Source organism: Rattus norvegicus, chromosome 11 (genome assembly GCF_036323735.1).
Source record: "Rattus norvegicus strain BN/NHsdMcwi chromosome 11, GRCr8, whole genome shotgun sequence".
Lineage (NCBI taxonomy): Eukaryota > Metazoa > Chordata > Mammalia > Rodentia > Muridae > Rattus > Rattus norvegicus.
The window spans coordinates 80,255,217-80,273,583 of record NC_086029.1 but is presented as its reverse complement, the minus strand read 5'-3'; the positions used below and the strand labels follow the sequence as shown (position 1 = coordinate 80,273,583).

Below are 18,367 nucleotides of genomic sequence, written 5' to 3'. Positions count from 1 at the left end.
AGCTTTGGGAATAGGTTCCAAACTATCACCTTAGCAGCAAGAGACCTTCCGGAGGAGGCACAGCCATCTGGGTTTCCATTGGCCTTCAGATGCACCACCAGCCATTTCCGTCTACCATGTCTGCTGCAGTAAATTTCCACTTTCATGTTGCCTGTGTTTAACGACTTGATGTCCAGGATGCCATGTGCTTTTTGTCTCTGAGGTCACTAAGCAACATCAGAGATGATGGCTACCATCAGGACAGTGGCAGGTTCAGAGGAGCTCGTGGGCCCTTGGGAGGCTCAGCATGAAATGAACACCAATGGCTGTGAGGCAACTGCACTGGACACTGTGGAGCAATGGGCAGATCCACACATTCCCCCATGAGCGGCTAGGCTAACTGAACTTTCTGCCTACAGGAAGCTATGAGTCTGTTACCACATGGAAAAGCTTTCTGATCTTATAACAACACATATTGGGGCTTTCTTCGGCCATCAAGAACACCCTGATGTCTTTGCTTGGGGAGCGAGTAGCATCTCTCAGGGGCCCGCCTCCCTCAGGTCACAAAGGCTACCCAGCTTTGACTGTTAAGAACCTTAAAAATGGGTTTACTTGAAAGCTTGCCTAAGTATAGAGTGAAACATCTGACTAGATCAGTTAATCTTCTGAGTGGATGAAGCTAGGCACATGCTTCTGTATTTACCACTTCTCTGACTGTGTGGGAATCGTACTCTTCTCTCCCTACCCTGTTAGAGCTAGACAAAGTCCCCAGTTCCAGGTGCCTTAGGACACAGATACCTGGCTCCTACCCGCCTCTATCTGGTTTTCCTCTACTTGTGTCTGACTCCTTCAGTACGTGCCAGTGCACGGAGATAAAGCACCATGGGTGTCTAACGTTGACAGGTGTGGGGCCCACGCATGCCTGTGCCTGTCCTGTGAATTGCAAGTGAAGCAGAGTCAGGACTGCTCCTGCCTTCCCCATCTCTAACGTGCGTTTAGGCTGTGAAGGCCCACACGGCTTCCTTCCTCAGCAGAGTCCTCTGACCCACACCTGCCAGACTCGGCTCTGCGGCAGAACCCACACCCACAGGGGACTGCTTCATTTGGGCAGAGCTCCCGTTTTCAACCACTGGACTCCTGGCTCAGCTCACTCAGGTGGCTTCTTCCACAGCTGACTTCCCTCTTCCTAGGCCGTGGTCTCTCGTGGGTTTTTTTTTTTTTTTCTTTTTTTTGGAGCTGGGGACCGAACCCAGGGCCTTGCGCTTGCTAGGCAAGCTCTACCACTGAGCTAAATCCCCAACCCCCTCTCGTGGGTTTTTAGTTGCTTTCGTAATATGGTGGTGGACTTCTTAGAGATTATGCCAAATAACAATAACAATAACAATAACAATGATGGTGATGATGATGATGATGATGATGATGATGATGATGATGATGATGCTGATGGTGATGATGATGACGACGCTACCTTGCTAGGTGAAAACTTTAGGGCTATACATAAGAAAGGATTTAGGGGAAACCTACTACTGTTAATGCTAAATGGACATGGTGTCAAACTGCCTTCTAAATATTTATGTCTGTAGCCGTAGATCAGATCTTTTTTTCTTTTTTTGAGACAGTCTCTGTCTCTCTCTCTCTCTCTCTCTCTCTCTCTCTCTCTCTCTCTCTCTCTGTATAGCCCTGGATGTTCTAAAACTTGTTATGTAGACCAGGCTGGCCTTGAACTCAGAGATCCGCCTGCCTGTGCCTCCTGAGTGCTGGGATTAAAGGTGTGTATCACCAGTGCCTGAGAGAGAAGCCTCCTTTCTGTACAGAGCAGTGTTTAGTGTATAGTTCCACAAATGATCAAAGTGCTGAGGATGAGTGACTTCTGAGTGCTCAGTCACACATGAGACATGCGCTTTACATGTATTACCCCCACCCCACCCCCCCAAGACACTGGGAACACCCTAGAAGAGGGGACAGAGAGAACGAAAGATCTGGAGGATGCAGAGGACTCAATATGGCTGTTGCGTTCATGAACTGGTAGCTGTGGTTATCTGCACAAGATTGGGCCTGACAGGATTACCTCAGGAAGAGGCCCCATCCCTAGCTGAGGAGTTATTGTCACTGCTGGGGTGGGAGTAGGGGTTGTCCTTGTTTCTTCAGTGGCATAGTCACCGATACGTTACCTGTGCTTGAGTGAGGAACCCTGATTAAATCCAGCGGGTATTTCAGAATAAGACAACGACTATGGAAGAAAGAAGGCGACTTGTTGGGAAGAATGGGGGTTTGGAGGGAGTGGGGAGGTAAGAGCAATAGAAGGGGTATGTGATGAAAAGTATATTCTGCACATGTACGAAGTAGTCAAAAATACATTTAGAAATGGAAAAAATTACTTTGCATTAGAGGAAATCTAGGGGACACAGATTTGGAGAATGATATCTCAGACTACCCCGAAAGTCTGAATAGCAAGGCAAGCTAGGCCGTGCTTGCTCTGATTCTCCAGGGTTTGCAGGTCTCCGTGTTTATAGACTTGGTAATGGATGTTCAAGAAGGCAGGGTGCTACTCCAGCTCCCACGTGCATGCAAACCTGGGGTATGGGAAAGGTCTACGACGTGTTCCTGCCTCCCTGTCTCTAGACCAAGGATCCAGGAGAGAGGCAGTTAGGTGGGCCTTTTCATGTGATTGCCATAGCCACTGGCCCTGCCTGGGCCCTGGGGGTGGGCGAAAGAAGGCCAGAGTTAATCCTTTCTTGCTTGGTTCTTAACCAGCTACAGTTCACACAGTAACTAGAGCCAGGTCACCCAGAAAACCCACAGCGCATGGAAGAATGAGAGCCCAGAAGATCAAGAGGCAGAGAAGGGGGACGGGGGGAGAGGAAAGAGTGGGGACAACTATAAGGAGAAAAAAACAAAACAAAACAAAACCCAACCACTGGGTGGCTCTTAGCCACTGCGAGTCAACCAATTACAGCTGTTTTCTATGGGGGAAAAAAAGTATTCTATGTTTCAATTAATTGAGTTGGGTATTTTCTACATAAAACCAAACTTTCCAAGGAAGAAAACATTAAGAAAGCATTCAAGAGAAAAGCGCAAGGCTTTGTTTTTAAAACGATACCAAAGTAGTTTCCTAGCCAAATAGAGGTGAATTTAGGTTTTGTTTTGTTTTGCTTCAGTCTGGATGGGACACCCTGAGATCGCCTGACATTGCAGAAGCACGGTCCACCCTGGATTCTCGTGAGGTCACTGTTTAGGGAACACGCTGAGAAAGGCAATCAGTGTAGAAAATAGGACAACATAGCTGCTTCTACCTCCATACTAGTATTAGGGTCAAGATCATCACACTCTGACTCCTCGGAACTGTTCGTCTCCTTGGTTGGCAGCATGAAGAAGGGGGGAGAAAAAGAACACAGTTAGAAACGCAGTAGTCTGGCTGGCGGGGCACATCCGAGAAGCATGGGCATGGGAAACCAGGCAGAGAAACAACCAGGTATTTTTCAGGTGGGGTGTGGGACGTCATGGCAGCAGCATGCTCTCTCGGGGGGGGGGGGGCTGTGGACACCTGTTTATCACACCAGGAAGAGCAATGGAGGTGACCGGATGAAGCAATGAGTGCCGGAATTAAACTGTCCACTCCGGCGAGGCTGGGCTTCCCTATTTCTTTTCCCCAAAGGGATCTTGAATAGGTTTTGGTTGCTCTTTGCTCAGGAAGGCAAAGTGCCCAAGAGATAATCAATGTGTGATTTTCATTGTCCTGAGGCAGAGCATTTCAGAAGAGTCACCTAACGACATTGTTTCTAGATGGGAAAAAAAATGGAGGGTCTGGCAAGCACACGGTTGATAGTTCAAAGGAACAGATCATTTAAAAAACAACCGGGGCTTCACCTAAGGGTCTCCCTGTTTTTCCCATGTGCAGCGGGATGTCTGGGGAAAAGAAATGAAACTTTACTGAGGTCATGATGAACTTTAAGTGCCAAACCTCTGCCTTCATGACACCAGGGGTTCGGAGTGTACCCCTGTAACCTGAATGTGTTTCCAGACCTAGGCTGCTGAGTGGGTGTCTTTGAGAAGTTTAGTATGAACCAAGCGTCTTGCGTTTCTAAGAATGCTGCAGATAATTTTGTTGTAAAACATCTGCTTAGTCAGAAGAGAGAAGGAAAAGAGAGGTACTCACTTGAAATTGAAGGTGCCAGGAGAAATAAAAAAAATAAAAATAAACAGATTGACCTTGCATGCAGAATCCTGCTAAACTACTCCCCCTTCGGTCCCCACACTGGGCAGTGAATAAGTAGCCAATCCCCACCCACCCAACTGCCTGTGAGGATGCTTCAGGGAGGGATGGATGACAGGGACCCAGCTCCGAACACCTTACTCACTTTAACAGAGGCTTTGTTGCCCAGAATATCCTTGGGTTTACGAGGCCCTGTGGCTTCATTTTTACCCGTGTTCTCCACGTCTGCCCGCTTTCTCATGCGTAGAGTGTGCCATGAGCATGACTTCCTGTTGTACCAAAAAACGCACCAATCAAAATGGCAGGATGGAGCAGAGGGAGGTGGTGGGTGGGCTCACCACCGCTGCGCACCAGAGGAGATGCTTCAGTGAAGCCCCTGCCAGCCTCAGGGCCCCAGACCTGTGTTACCAGCTCCTGCAGTGGCTGGGGCTGACCTCACCTCTAATTGGAAGTGAGGATGAACTTTGACCCTTCCTGAAAGTGTGCTAGGTAAAGTATAGCATCTGGAAAAAAAATGGGTACCAGGTCACCAGACCCAGGGAGATTTTCTTTGAGCATCTGATGAAGACCCTTTGGACTGAGGTGGTGTTTGGACAAGGGTGTGGTGGATGGGATGAGTATAGAATAGGAAAGATAGAGGAACTGCATTTTATTAGTGCAAACAAGCCACTGGCACATATATTGTCTGGAGTAAGGCACTCTCAAGCACTGGGGGAGTGCCAGGGTTTCTGAGGAAGTTGCCTTGGTAAGTGGAGGTGTATACCCCACACATACCTGGATTTACATAGGGCAAGGTTCCTGTGTGTGCCCTCCACATTTATTTTTACGCTGTGTTTGTTATAGGGCCCAGTCACAAAAGGGTTCCACTTTCCCTGTTGGAATAAGGCCCAGCGTGTGTTCCCAGGGAGGTGGCAGTAGCAATGTTCTTTCACACAATCTATCCCACTTGGGGGCTGGGCTCCACTTCATGGCTACAGAAGACAGGCTCAGTCATTGAGTCCCGCATCTGTCAGAGTCAACGGCAGCAAAGGCCACGGCCTAAGCAGCATCAGGGACCTGAGCAGTAATGGTGTTTCATGGCCCACAGGATTTGCATGAGTTAGTTCTTGTCTGGAGTGAGGCCTACACTCTCTTCTGTGTTTTCCTGGTTAAATATGGGTCTCTGTAGATAGGGCTCCAGGAAGAGAACCTTTGTGAGGGGAGAGGCGGGGGAGATTTAGAAGGAAATTACTTCAATTGCCTCTTCTCCACAGCGCTCCAGAGTCACCAGGAGTCAAAGGAACCCAAGATAGGTGTTCTAGGAACATTTGTCACCTAACATACAGCCTCGACAATTAACCTGAAGAGGAAAATCCACCTGAGACCGTGCTCTGGCATGTTTTGGGAAGAGGGATCCTTCCAAAGACCAGAGCTTTTCTCAGAGCCCCTGTAGCCCCTCAGGACCTCCCACAGCACCTGGCTCTACCTTCTGTACCCCAGTGAGAATCAGGCATGGAAGACGCCCCTAGATCGTATGACACTGACAACTGCAGACTTCTGTCTCTTGTCTTTTATTCCCAAATCCATGTCCCTGGCTCCCCTGGGAACATCCTGAGTCGGGGGGTCCCTGCAGAAAAGAATACCAAGGCAGAAGATACAGTGTGTTTATCTGTGCACACGTAGGGCATACGCCTGGTAACTGTCACCCTCTGAGCTCCCCAGTGTGCTTGGTGAGAATGTTAAAAATAGCGCAGGAGGAAGATCGGAGATGCTCAAGAGGCAGGAGAGGTTCGATTTCAAATTCTTCTTCCCAGAAGAACACGTCACCACGGTTTGGGGAGCTTCCATCTCTTGGCCACAAGCCCAGCGACTGATGTGGACACAGTTTCAGTGACATTTATACTGTAGGCATCCCTGTGGTCACAGCAGGCCCAGGGAAGGGGGAGTGAGTGGCCCACCTCCAGTGCCACCAACCCTTGTGAAACTGTGGCTTGCAAGGAACCCAAGGAGCTAGTGGGTGCATCTATCTGTTCTCTTTGCCCCTCGCCCCTGAGACCAAGACACCAAAGGTGGCGGAGGTGGGGGTGGGGGAAAGGCGGACTCAGTGTCTGGGTGAGGAGAACACCGCCCATGAAGAACTACCTCTGTGAGGCTTGGTTATGTCAGGCCTTCCCATCCAAGGCTTCTGAAATGAATGTCTCTAGACTAGGACAGGCAGGGCCTATTTCATTGCTGGGCCACTTCTGATTTCTGTGGTCACCTGGAGAGGCCAGGTGACATCAGCACCTTCTACTCCCTGACAGGAAACCAAGGCAGGCATTTCTGCTGGTGTCGCTGCTCCGTCACCTCATGATAGTGCCTTGAACCCCCCCCCCCCGGTGACCATGAAGCATGGGGGGCTGTAGAAGCTGTGAGAAAAGCAGGCTGACACTGCCCTGTGTGGGTCACCCACAGACATCGGGACTTGAAGGAGACCCGGGTGCTGGGAACCCTCTGGATAGCTCTGACTCTCTGTCATTCCCCTTGGGTAAAGTCAGAGAAAATCCAGTCAGGGGTGTTTAGAGGAAAGGGCAGGGTCCAAGATCTAGCAACAAAGGCACTTTTGATACAGGAAACAAAACAAACCCTGTCAATGCGGCTAACCAACCCGTAAACCATAGAGAGTAAAGGGGGAAAAAATCATTTTCACACCCAAAGTCTGAGAATAATGGGATGGAGGGGTGGGGGAGGGTCAACTAACCTCTGACCTCATTAAAACATGCTCATGGTGAAAATTTATTTTACATATTTAAAATATCACATTTAAAATTATTAGTTACATTACAGGTACAATGATAAACATTGTGGCTCCTCCTATTGCACAACCTGACTTCATCCATAGGGGTTTCTTTAAATAGTGCAAAATGCTTTATACAGGAATGTGTTCAGAATGTTTTTTTTTTTTTGCAATCAAAATAAGGAAAAGAAATATCTTACAAGTTACCATGAACATATATATTAAAGTGACAGGGGAGGAGAGAAATAAAAATAAAAAAGTTACAATCTGTACAGAGAGGAATTACCATGGACAACCAAAAAAAAAAAAAAAATCCCCTTTCTTTTGGGAGAAGCAGCAGGCTCTGACCTGTCCAGGCCTGGCGTTTGTGCTAAGGTCATTTCTAGGTGCCAATCAAAAAAAAATATATATATATATCAGTAACTTCATACAGTATAAATAGAAGTCCAGTCCAGTGAGTCCCGTGGTGGGCCATATGTAGCAACGGAGGGCATGCCTTTTGTCCCCTAAGGTTTCAGTAGGGTTCTTTTCTTAACGAGTTGGGGGGGAAAGAGAAGGGGAAAGATGAACAGAAAATTATAAACGAAAGGGAAATAAAATCCACCATCTCCACCATCACCACCATCACCACCACCACCACGACCCCAGAGCAATCTAGCCTGGACACCCCGAGCTGCAGGAGGACAGTTCCACACCCTCATCCCCCTGGCGTCATCGTGAACGAGCAGCAGCCATCCCCTGCAGGGTTTGCACTTTGTGGTTTTTTTTTCCCCGGTTCTGACTTTTTCCCCCTTTAACCCGAATACTCCTCTCCCCGGAAGCCACGGGCATACTTACTTGATGCTCTCATCACTACTCTCGGCTGGCGCTGTGGCTTTGGTGAGGGGTGCCAGGATGCTGCCTGGGACCCAGCCCTCCGCTGCTGGGGAATGGTCGCTGGCAGGCTGGTACACCAGACACATGTTCTGCTGGTTGACGGCGAGGACCTGGACCACCTCACCTTGGCTCACACAGATTTCGTTCTCCTTCAGTGCATAGTAATCTTTAATTACGGCCATGGTTGAGGTCCCATTGCAGCCTCCCAGGTCGTTCTGCTGGGGGGACAGGGGCGGAAGGCGCACAAACACCAGGAAGGTGGTTGGTTCGCACAGGCTTGCTCTGCCTCCTACTGTATGGTCAAAGGCCAGATGCTGGCAGGGTGAAGGGGGAGCGGAGCGGAAAAGCAGAGCACTCCCGAGTGAGGACACTGTTGTAAACATGCTCTGAAAGCACATTTCATAGCCGTACCGTGTTTTAGCCAAAGTATATAACCAAGTATTATAATGGCTTCACGTGGTGCTGGGAGAAAACTACCGACACACCTTCAACTGGAAGCATGCAGCAGCCTTCCCGATGATAGGAAGAACCTGTTTATCAGCACAGGGGCACGAAAGCACTTGGACAGAGTGAAGTCAGGGTGAATGTCAGGTCAGGGGTCACAATCCTCCTCTATGGGAAGAACATAGACCCTTTGATGCAACGTCCCCCTACCCCTTTTTTAGACTTCACTTGACATGTAAGCCAGGACCTTGAACTCGTGATCCTTGAACTGCAGCCTCCCCAAGTGCTGGAATTCACAGGCACGCACCACCACGCCCAGCTCATTTCTTTATCCTTCTAAGAAGCATCACTCGCCCGTGCTCCTCATCCTGACCCTCTCTGACACAGGAGTAAGAATAGTTTCATGTCTGATGCACAGGTAAGGCCCTGGGCTACCCTGCGAAGCAGACATCCTGAGGTCTCCCCACCACTGTACATAATAATACAGGAGGCTGCCCACGTGACCTCTTCAAGCACGTGATACCAGGGCAGCTGCATCTACACAGACCTGTAACTCCCCGGTTGCCAGGCTGCCTTCTAGGGCATGGTGAGAACCAGAAAAATCTTCCATCTGGCTGACAAAATGTCAGAGTGACTTCAACTGATTCACATGGGCAGGGCTTTTCTAGGGTAGAAAATTATTTCAGGCTACAGGCAGGCGGGACAGTTACTGTGGTACAGGACTGAACTTACACTTACGTTAATCATTCAGCTGAGCAAAATCAGCATCAACTGAGGATTGGGGAAAAGAGTTACATCTATAAAACTAGGCCACATGTGTAAGAAATGCAGGTGTCCCAATCCCAGACCTAACGGGTTCTGGAGACTACTGAGGTCTGCTGGGCAAATCCGCTAGGGTTTAAAAGTGAGGCTCACGGCTTAGAGTGGAAAGCAAATCACTAAACCTAGCTAGCACCTTCCCAGTTTTCTTCTGTTCCCACTGTGGTTTAGGATGAAGCCAGCTGTGCAGGCTAGACCTGTGGTACGCTGTGGAGTTTGAAGTGCGGACCGTGGAACCTAGCTTCCACACGCGCTCAACAATCAGCTGCCTCTTGCCTCATCATCCAATGGAGGGTGAGCTTCCTTCTGGCAGTCCTGGTACACGTCATTGTTAGATGGGACTGACTCTTTCTAATATGGCAAACAGGAACTTTGGTTTAAAGTACCCATTTTCCCTATTACCACGAGAATTCCCTCACATTTAGATGCTAACAGCCCTCGGACACTCAGTGCCCCAGCCAGAGGAAACTGGTTTCAGTTAATTACAACGGAAGAAAGAAAAATAAGTAAGACTCGATCATATTTAACGGGTTGTTCCTGCTAACATAATTGTCACGAGAAGAGGCTGTTTCCCAAGGATGACTTCAGGTCTTTGAGGAGGTGAGGGAACGAGCAAGCTGCCACTTACCTTGCTAGCGTCAAACTTGTCCCCAGGCTGGTGGTAGTCGAACCCTGGACTGCCATTCGAGGTAGATATTTTCAGGGGTGGCAGGGGCGGGTTGTAGCTGGAGCCCTTGGGGGGTTTCTCTGAGCCCACTGGGACAGACGAATAGGGCCTGGGGCTGGCTTGAGGAACCCTAGGGGGCTGGGACCGGATCACAGCTGTGCTCCTCTCCTTCCGCTGATACTCGATGGGTGACTGCAGAGCTGCAGGTAAGAAGAGGGAGTTAGTCTACCTTCAGGGACCCCGCAAGGATGCAGAGGTCTGCTAGGTACCCGCGTGCGTGTGTGCGTGTGTGCGTGTGTGCGTGTTTAAAGAGCTTCAGGAGGGGACTGGGTGCCACTCTGACATTTAAAACTGCCAGAAGGAAGTGTGTGTGAATTGGGAATAGGTAGCACTCAAAAGACCTGGGTGTAGGGGACAAAACAGGTAAGGGAGATGATAAGGGGCACGGTACCCAGAAGGCTCAGCACACCCATTTCGCCGATTGCCATGGAAATTCCCTCACATTTAGACGAGAAGCAATTTTATTAAACGACCTTAAGAGTTCTAGATCCAGGTTCTGTCACTGGGCGCATTTAAGGAACACGAACCTTGTAGCAGTTAGCCGGCAGGTTTGAGAGGAGCAGGCAGAAGCCTTCCCCGTGTGATTCCAAAGCCACTTTGAGGCCAACATAAAACAGGAGCTCGGGAGTGGGGGATTGGGGGTGTGGGTGGAGGGGAGCAGGTGATCTCCTGCTTATGTCTGACCACCTGCCTGACTGCTGAAAGCTGGAAAATCCAAGTGAGTATGGGAGAAAGCAGGGGGGAGACGAGGCAAATGGCAGTGTGGGCGACTCAGAGGATGAAGGTGTGATCTGTGCTCTGCTTCCCTGAGCTTAAGATTCAAAGGTGTGAGCGCTAAAGAGGTACAGCCGGGAAAAGCCACCGTGGTAGACTGCCGTATAAAGGGCTCTCCGGGCGAGCGCAACTAGGCTATTTTAATCGGTGTTCGCAAGGATCTAAGCCGATTAATAGCGGCTGCAGCGCAGTGATGCATTTCCACAGACTTGACGGGCGTCACACACTCCTTTCTGATCAGGCCTCAGGAGAAAAGATAGGCGGAGGTGCCTGCCCATGTGTCCGTAAGAAGCCCGGACCTGTTCTATCGCTGCATAGTCTTCTCCCCAGTGTACCAAAATATACAGCCGGCCTGCCTGAGCGCAGCCCCTGAGCCTCCTGCGGAGAATCCTGTGGGCATTAAATCTTTAGGTAATGACCACCCAGTTCAGCGATAGCTCCATCATTCACTATAATTAGGAGAAAGGTCTTTTGGGACCGTGTGAAATCTGATCCATTGACTGTGCTGAATGCAGCAGCCTGGTTCCAAGTTTAAGCACATCCAAGAATGCTTTAGCACTTTCTTGCTCACTAAGCCCTACAAACTGAGTTGCAAACTCTACCGGTGACGTGGAATTGGGGTGCTCCATGGTTATGCGCACAGATTACCCCAAAGCGCTGGAAATACTGTTTTCTTCAATAAGTTATGAAGAAGGCTAGGCCTGTATTCTCTCACTAGCCTTAACTGGAATACCTCAGGCTTGGGATCAGGAAGCCTCTGGTTCTCTCACTCAGTCCTGACTCAACTTCCTGAATGCCACAAACACAGACTTGTACATGCCAAGCTCAAACTCAGGCATTTCTAACAGCGAGGTTTTGCCTTTTGGGTTCATTTCCTTTTATGTCTGATCCCCTGCCTGACTAACCCTCTTCCACACCCCCTTCCTACCTCCTTTAAGCCCTTTCTCTTTGCTTTGTTTGGGAGCACAGGACGAATGTCTGCTCTGCAGCTGACCACTGTATGGAAGAACCAGTGAGCCAGCCCTCAAGTCACAGCTTTGGGTTCAGAGCCTTTCATCTTTTTGGTTTTTCTAGACAGGTTATCTCTGTGCAGTCCTGACTGTCCTGGAACTCACTCTGTAGACCAGGCTGGCCTAGAACCTGGAACTCTGCCTGCCTCTGCCTCCCAGTGCCTCCTAGCTCAGACCCTTTCCTAACACCTACTGCTTTTGCTTTGGACGAGTTTCTTAATGCCTTCAAGTCTGTTTCTCCTCACATGAAAAATAAGCAGAATGCAGCCATGTCTGTGTTATACGGGGTTTAACCTTGAAGAAACAAAATGCTTAGTTTACCTCCAGATGAGAGGAGGGGTGAATACAAGGAGGTCGCCACTATTGCTAATTTGTTTCTTTCTGGTTTCAACTTACTGTTTTCTATTTTATTCTAGTTCCGAAGTGATAAGCTTTTTACAAAGCCCTCATCCCCACCTTAGCTCATCAGAAATCCTTTCTAGAATGTAGCTTAAATCAATCTATTTTATGCATGCCTGTCTTTTTGCATTAAGTCACACCAGCCACAAGTTGTGTTTATTCAAAGCTGCATACTCAGAGACCGTGGCTGTAGAGCTTTCCGTCCTAACCTGTGTTGTTTAACTGTCAATGCTGTAAAATAAAAAGGAACCTTGGGAGCTCTTCGTGTCTCCTGTCTGAGTAACTGTTGTGGAAAGTTGGGTCTAGCAACTGTTTCTCATTTGAAAGGGACGAGATTGGCTAGATGGGTAGCTTAGGCAAGCTCTCACCTGTTGGGAAAAGAGGAAGGATTTGAACTGCTTTACCAAACTCCTATTTATTTCTAGATAATCCTAGAGCATACCAGCATTCAGCTACAAGGTGAGAAAGCAGGACTTATAGAACTTGGGCCCCTATAATACGAGATTTGCCTGTCCTATATTTTCCCCCAAATTATTACCAGTTGGCCATGGGATCCCAAAGATGTGCATACAGAATAGCCTATGAACTGTATGAGGTTAGAGACCAGACAGAATGTGATCGGGCCTCGTAAGTCTCCATGAACTTAGACCCAAGGATGCTCAGGGGAAGGGTTCCCTGAAATGGCCTTACTAGGAGCAGGCCTATCACATACCATTTAAGAAGTCCCTCTGTGTTTCTAGGACTTGGTTGATGTCCTGCACCCAGGCCTGCTGGATGTCTGGGTTGGCGGCCTGCAGAATGACCCTTTCTGAAGTCTCCCTGTTCATAAGTGCAAATTTGCAGGGGTCATCATCCACATCTTCTTCCAGAACCAAGTAATTCATCTGAAATAAAATATGTTCATCCTTTTCATGTCTACGGAGTTAAAATAAATCACAGCCTACTTGTATTTTTATGTATAACTCTGTATAAGTGTTTTATCTGTGCACCACATTCATGCTTGGTGCCCATGGAGGTCAGGAGAGAGCATCAGATCCCCTGGATCTGGAGTTACAGATGGTTCTGAGCCACCATGTGGGTGCTGGGAACCGAACCCACGCCCTCTGGAAGTGCAGCCAGTGCTTTTAAGTACTAAGAAATTTCTCCAGCTTCTATTTCAAAAATTTTAACCTCAGGAGAGGTTTCCATGGGCTCCCAAAGACATGCATACACAATCCATTTACTCTGGATTTAAGAGTACAGTCTCAAGCTTTATCTTTTGGTGAATGACATAGATGGATGGTCATGCTGGAGACTGGCCCTGGGACTGTCACTGCTTATCATGATCACCAGTTAGCTTCACCCCCCCCATGATTTCAGCCCCTGCAATGGCCCTCCTTGCCTCCTTTATACCCTCGCTGCCCCTTGTCACCTTGATGCTCCTCTTGAACATGTAGCCTGGGGTGAGGGATCCCTTTCGGAGCAGTTCACTAAAGATGACAATCTGCTCAAAGAGAAACACACGCCTCTCCTTGGTCCGGGACTGCATGCCAGCATCCAGCTCAATCACATAGAACGTGTCCTGCTGTAGAAGCTTGCCCTGGGCGGTCAGGGTGCCCTGATGGAAACAAGGGTCAAGAGAGGGTCATAAAAAGATAGATTCAGCTCCCTTGGGCTACGTGTTTCCTACTGTGGGGGATGTAGACGATAGATCTGATATTCAAAGCCTCAGAACTCCAGCAAGACACTGAATTGGAACCCAAGTACTCATCCAGGGATGGACTACGGACACTCCCTATTCATATAGGGTTGTTAGAAGGAAAGGGCTTACATCATGGAATCAACAAGAAACCATGTCTGAAAATGCCAGAGGAAATCAGCTAAAACAGAAGGAAGGACACATATATACTTCCACATATAGCTTTGGCTGGCCTGAAACTTGCTACGTAGATCAGGCTGGCCTCGAACTCTCAGAGATCCATCTGCTTCTGTCTCCTGAGTGATAAGATTGAAGGTGTGTGCCACTCTGCCGTGTGCTTTCTCCTCTATGTTTTGCTGTTGTTGTTTTGTTTTTTAAAGAGGACTTGTGATGCTCAGAGCTGGAAGTAGCCAATCGTCCCTTGCAGCTTTGAGAACCTGGTCTGCCTAGCTTCTTTGTGGCATGGGACAACTGCCTGGGGCACTCTCATTGTGGCCAAGGAGAGTGAATAGAGACAGGATCTCCAATAACCTGATGAAGAGGGTCCCTCTCACCCCCTCCTATTATTTAAGACAGGGGGACTCTGAAGTTTTAGTTTCTTGCTAAGACTGGCAGATAAAGTTGGAGTATATAAATCATTACCCCTATTTTATAAGGTCAGATATTTCTCTGGATCCTGTGATCCTTCTCAAAACGATGCCAGCGATCAAGCTGCACACGACCTAACTGGGATAGGAGAGCACATGTGGTTTGCCAGCTTCCCAGAGACATTTTAGGAATGTGCCCATCCAGAACCTATCAGGAAGACTCCTACTTATCATTTATTTATTAATTTATTAATTTATTATTTGCTTTGTAATACAAAGACTGACATGGGATAGAGGTCAGAGGACCCATGAAATATACTCTTTCTTGGGGGCAACTTCTGCCCTTTAGTGTAAACGCCAGTCATGCCCTGCACTCGATGCCGTGTGCCAAGCATTCCCTGGCACAGGGGTCATTTTTCCTTCATGTTGCTGAGAAACACCCGCCCTTTGCTTGGACCAGGGCTCCTGACTGCCAAGGTCAGCAGAACAGGCTTATCTCTACCCTGGTCCAAAGTTAATATTAAGCCAGTGACCAGCTATCCAGAAAAGCTCTACACACTCTGTTGGATTACATAAGAACTCGGGGGTGCGGGCAGCCGGGACTAAAAGGAAAAAAACTACAAGATCTTGGAGGGAGGCGGTGGGAATGAGGGGCCCAAGGAGGAGTGGGCAGGCACTCACTGTCCTTCCCGATCAGCTGAGGGAATGCAGAATGGATTCTCTGTGGCTGAATGATGAAAATAAAGATGATGGTGTATGAGTTACAAGGGAAAACTTCAGAGAGAGAGAGAGAGAGAGAGAGAGAGAGAGAGAGAGAGAGAGGGGGAGAGAGGGAGAGAGGGAGAGAGGGAGAGAGGGAGAGGGAGGGAGTGTGTGTGTATGTTTCAGGTGGGTCAGACAGAATAACGGATGCCCTCTCGGCCTTCAGCAGTCACTACCTGAAAGGACTCAGAGAAAGCTACCTAGACTTCTATTCAGAAAGCACCAGGAGGTCAAGGGTGAAGAGCAAAAGGCAGCAAAGGGTACTTGACTTGCTTACTACCTTAGGCTAGTTATAAAGTCAGGAGAGAAAGCATACAACCTCTCTGGGAAGACTAATAAGAAACCGCTCGAGAATACTAGAGCACAGTGAGTAATTGAACTCATGCTAATATCTGACAGGTCTACCTTGAGAGCTGGGAACCCATGAAAACCTGCCACCTGTTCCTATCATGTCAAAGCATGGGGCCCAGGCAGGAGCAGGCAGGATGGATTAGGAGGGAGAGGAGGACAACCTAAACTGGGCTGTAGTATATCCCGTCCTCCGTGATCCCGCAGCCCGCCTGCCTTCTGCACTTTAACCTGATAGAGCCAGGCTGGGCTAGCCCTGCTTTCCTAAGTATCTCAGCCTCCAGGGATCTCTTTTCTTCAAGGAAAGAATAATGAAATCTTAGACTTCGGGGTTGCTGGGAGGGAGGATTATGAGAGGGGAGATTTGAACACATCGAGAGGGAAGGTGGTGTGATTCAGAAATGCCACGGGGGCATGAAGATGCCACCGACAAACCAAGGAGCAGATCCTCCCTCACAGACGCTCAGGCCTCAGACTGGCGAGCGGGAGTTTCTGTCATTTAAGCCGTCCAATGGTCGTGCTCCACGATGGCGGCTCTTCCGAGCCACAGTGTCCTCTGGATATCTAGCTGTTTCCCTTCAGACTTGGTTTCCTTGTCCCGGGACAGATATGTGTGATGTTTTAGATCTTTACACTTTCACTGACCTGAAATCCGATCACTACACAGACCTCTATAAAAGACCAGTCTGTCCTCTGGAGAAAAGGTCGCTTTCCCTCTCGGGTTCCTGACTCGTCGCATACCCTGCAGTGCTTGGGATATCTCAGTCAGGAGGAAGGAAAGACGGTGGCTCAAGTCATAAGGGACCTCGTCTGTTCCCAATCCCCTTGGAATTCTAATCCCAGTTTGGCCTGAACCTCTATTTCTCCATTATCACTGAGCTTCTGTAATAGCTCCATCTTCCGGATCTGTGAACTAGAGGGGGACTCCTAAGGCCTCACCTCAAAGCCCTGCAGGCGTCCCAGATTCATCATGTCATTACAGCGCTTGGGGACAAGGCACATTAACTCCACTGCTTTCTGTGGGAAAGAACACGTTATTCAGGATGCGGGAACCAACATTTAGTAGGAAGCTCGCAAAACTCAGGGCTGGAAAGAGGGACTTATCTCCCACAGTCCCTTTGTTCTCGGAAAGGGTGCGGTCCCTGTGGCCACTCTCAGAGGACTGTGTGGGGTTTTTAGATAAGAGAGGTTGGCGTTAGCACAGGGGCTCCATGTCAACGGTGACACACATGGGGGAAGGTTACCCAACCCAACCTTTCTCTACCTCCCATTTCTATCATCCCCTCCCCTCTCCTAGTTTCTTTCCCTTCTGTGTTTCTTTTAGCATAGCTTGGGTGTTGAAACACGGGAGGGTTTGACCTAAAATAACCTGCCAGAAATGGCTGCAACCCTCTTTGGCTTAAAATAATCCCTACTGTGGCACAAAGGACTCACTTAGGGGTAATCCTCAAGGTGAGTGTGTGTGTATGGGGGGGGGATGGAAATGGAATAATTTACGTGTTAGGGTCAAATGGCACCTGGAGCCCGGGACAAAGTTGCATATTGAATCTCAGCAAGTGTCAAATATCACTCTTGCCCAGTAAGAGCCCCAGACACCAGTGGACTAGGCTCTGGGCTGACCCAGGGCAGATGGGAATTCTCGAGATCTAGAAACACTCCGAGCTCAGCAGCACTTGTCATTCCTCATGCCGCTGACTAAGAGGGGAGTGGCTTGGACCCTGGACCTCCTTTGGGGACAAGTCACTCGATATGGTCCCTAAGAAGAGCAAGCATTATAAGCAGGAGCCTACCTCAATATCAGAACACTCCAAACCAGCCTTCTCGCTGTACCGCAGGAAGTCCTATCGAGGAAGGGCGTGGGAGGGGTGAATCAGATAGTAAAATAGCCAGAGAGCCATTAAAAAAAAAAAAAAAAAGGAAAAAAAAAACTTATCATAAAAACCCAACAACACCCCAAAGACTTCCCTTCCCAGAGGAGGTGGTAATGGTTTGTCATAGCCGAAAAGTGAGTAATGAGAAATGTTAGATACAAAGATGGACTGTAACAAATAAACCGCGGTGGAGGGAAGGAAGGGGAGGACAGTGGGACCGTCAAGGTGGACAGGAGAAAGAAAGTCAAGTCTTTCTCTTCCATTTGACCTCTTGTTTCCAGAAAAGGGGGGGTGGGGGGAGGGACGGACCAGGTTAAGTCGTTTAGAACACGATTAGACCTTAGGGACTATGTAAGGTCTCCAGGCTCCGCCCATCCCTTATATGCCATTCTGGTCTTACATTCTTGCTATTTTCTAGGGCTTTGTTTGTTTGTTTGTTTGACATAGGGTCTCACTTCATACATAGCCCAGGCTGGCTACATACACCGTGCCTGACTTATGCTTTAGTTTTCAAGGGCATTGCGTCAGTGGCTCTAACAAAAAACAGAACCAAACCAAACCAAACAAAACAAAAAAACAAGAGAAGGAGCTCAGGGTGGAGTATAGCATAGAGTCGAGGTTTTCGGCTCAGGGTGGAGTGCAGCAGAGAGCCACAGTTCTCAACCTGGGGGTCGCATATCAGACAGCCCACATATCAGATATTTATACTGAGACTCATAACAATGGCAAAATTACACTTATGGACTAGCAATGAAATTGTTCTATGGTTGGGGTTGTGCACCGCGGCCCAAGGAACTGCGTTAAAGGGCTGTGGCGTTAGGAAGGTTGAGACCCACAGGTACAGAGGTAGGGCCCTTGGCTCAGTTCCCCAAATGAAGAGTGAAAGGGGGAGTGAGGCGTGGCCATAAGATAAATCAAAGGAAAACAAAACAAAGCAAAGCAAAGAAAAAAAAAACAACAAAAAAAGGAGCAAAACAAAACCCTGAAAACAAGCAACTCGGGACAGAAACAAGAGCTGTGCAAACTATTCAGGCACAAAACTGAGGGCCAGCCCCTTTCCAGCCCTGAAGGACAGGTCACGGAGATGATCCCAAGCCCTACACCCTCGGCTCCTGCCTGAGGAGA

General features: G+C 48.7%; 1 protein-coding gene across 34 annotated transcripts in view; it reads right to left on the bottom strand.

The window, feature by feature from the left end:
• Kalrn (kalirin, RhoGEF kinase) overlaps positions 1 to 18,367 on the bottom strand; it is a 605,866-nt gene that overhangs the window by 35,627 nt on the left and 551,872 nt on the right. For 13 of the 34 annotated variants that reach the window (XM_039088640.2, XM_039088645.2, XM_039088647.2 and 10 more), the window contains 8 exon segments: positions 17,162 to 17,212; positions 16,311 to 16,388; positions 13,408 to 13,593; positions 12,709 to 12,880; positions 9,715 to 9,953; positions 7,785 to 8,041; positions 4,338 to 4,461; positions 3,273 to 3,332 (listed from right to left, as the gene is read on the bottom strand). In XM_039088640.2, coding sequence (XP_038944568.1) covers positions 3,273 to 3,332; positions 4,338 to 4,461; positions 7,785 to 8,041; positions 9,715 to 9,953; positions 12,709 to 12,880; positions 13,408 to 13,593; positions 16,311 to 16,388; positions 17,162 to 17,212 — 1,167 coding nt within the window. 34 annotated transcript variants of the gene reach the window in all.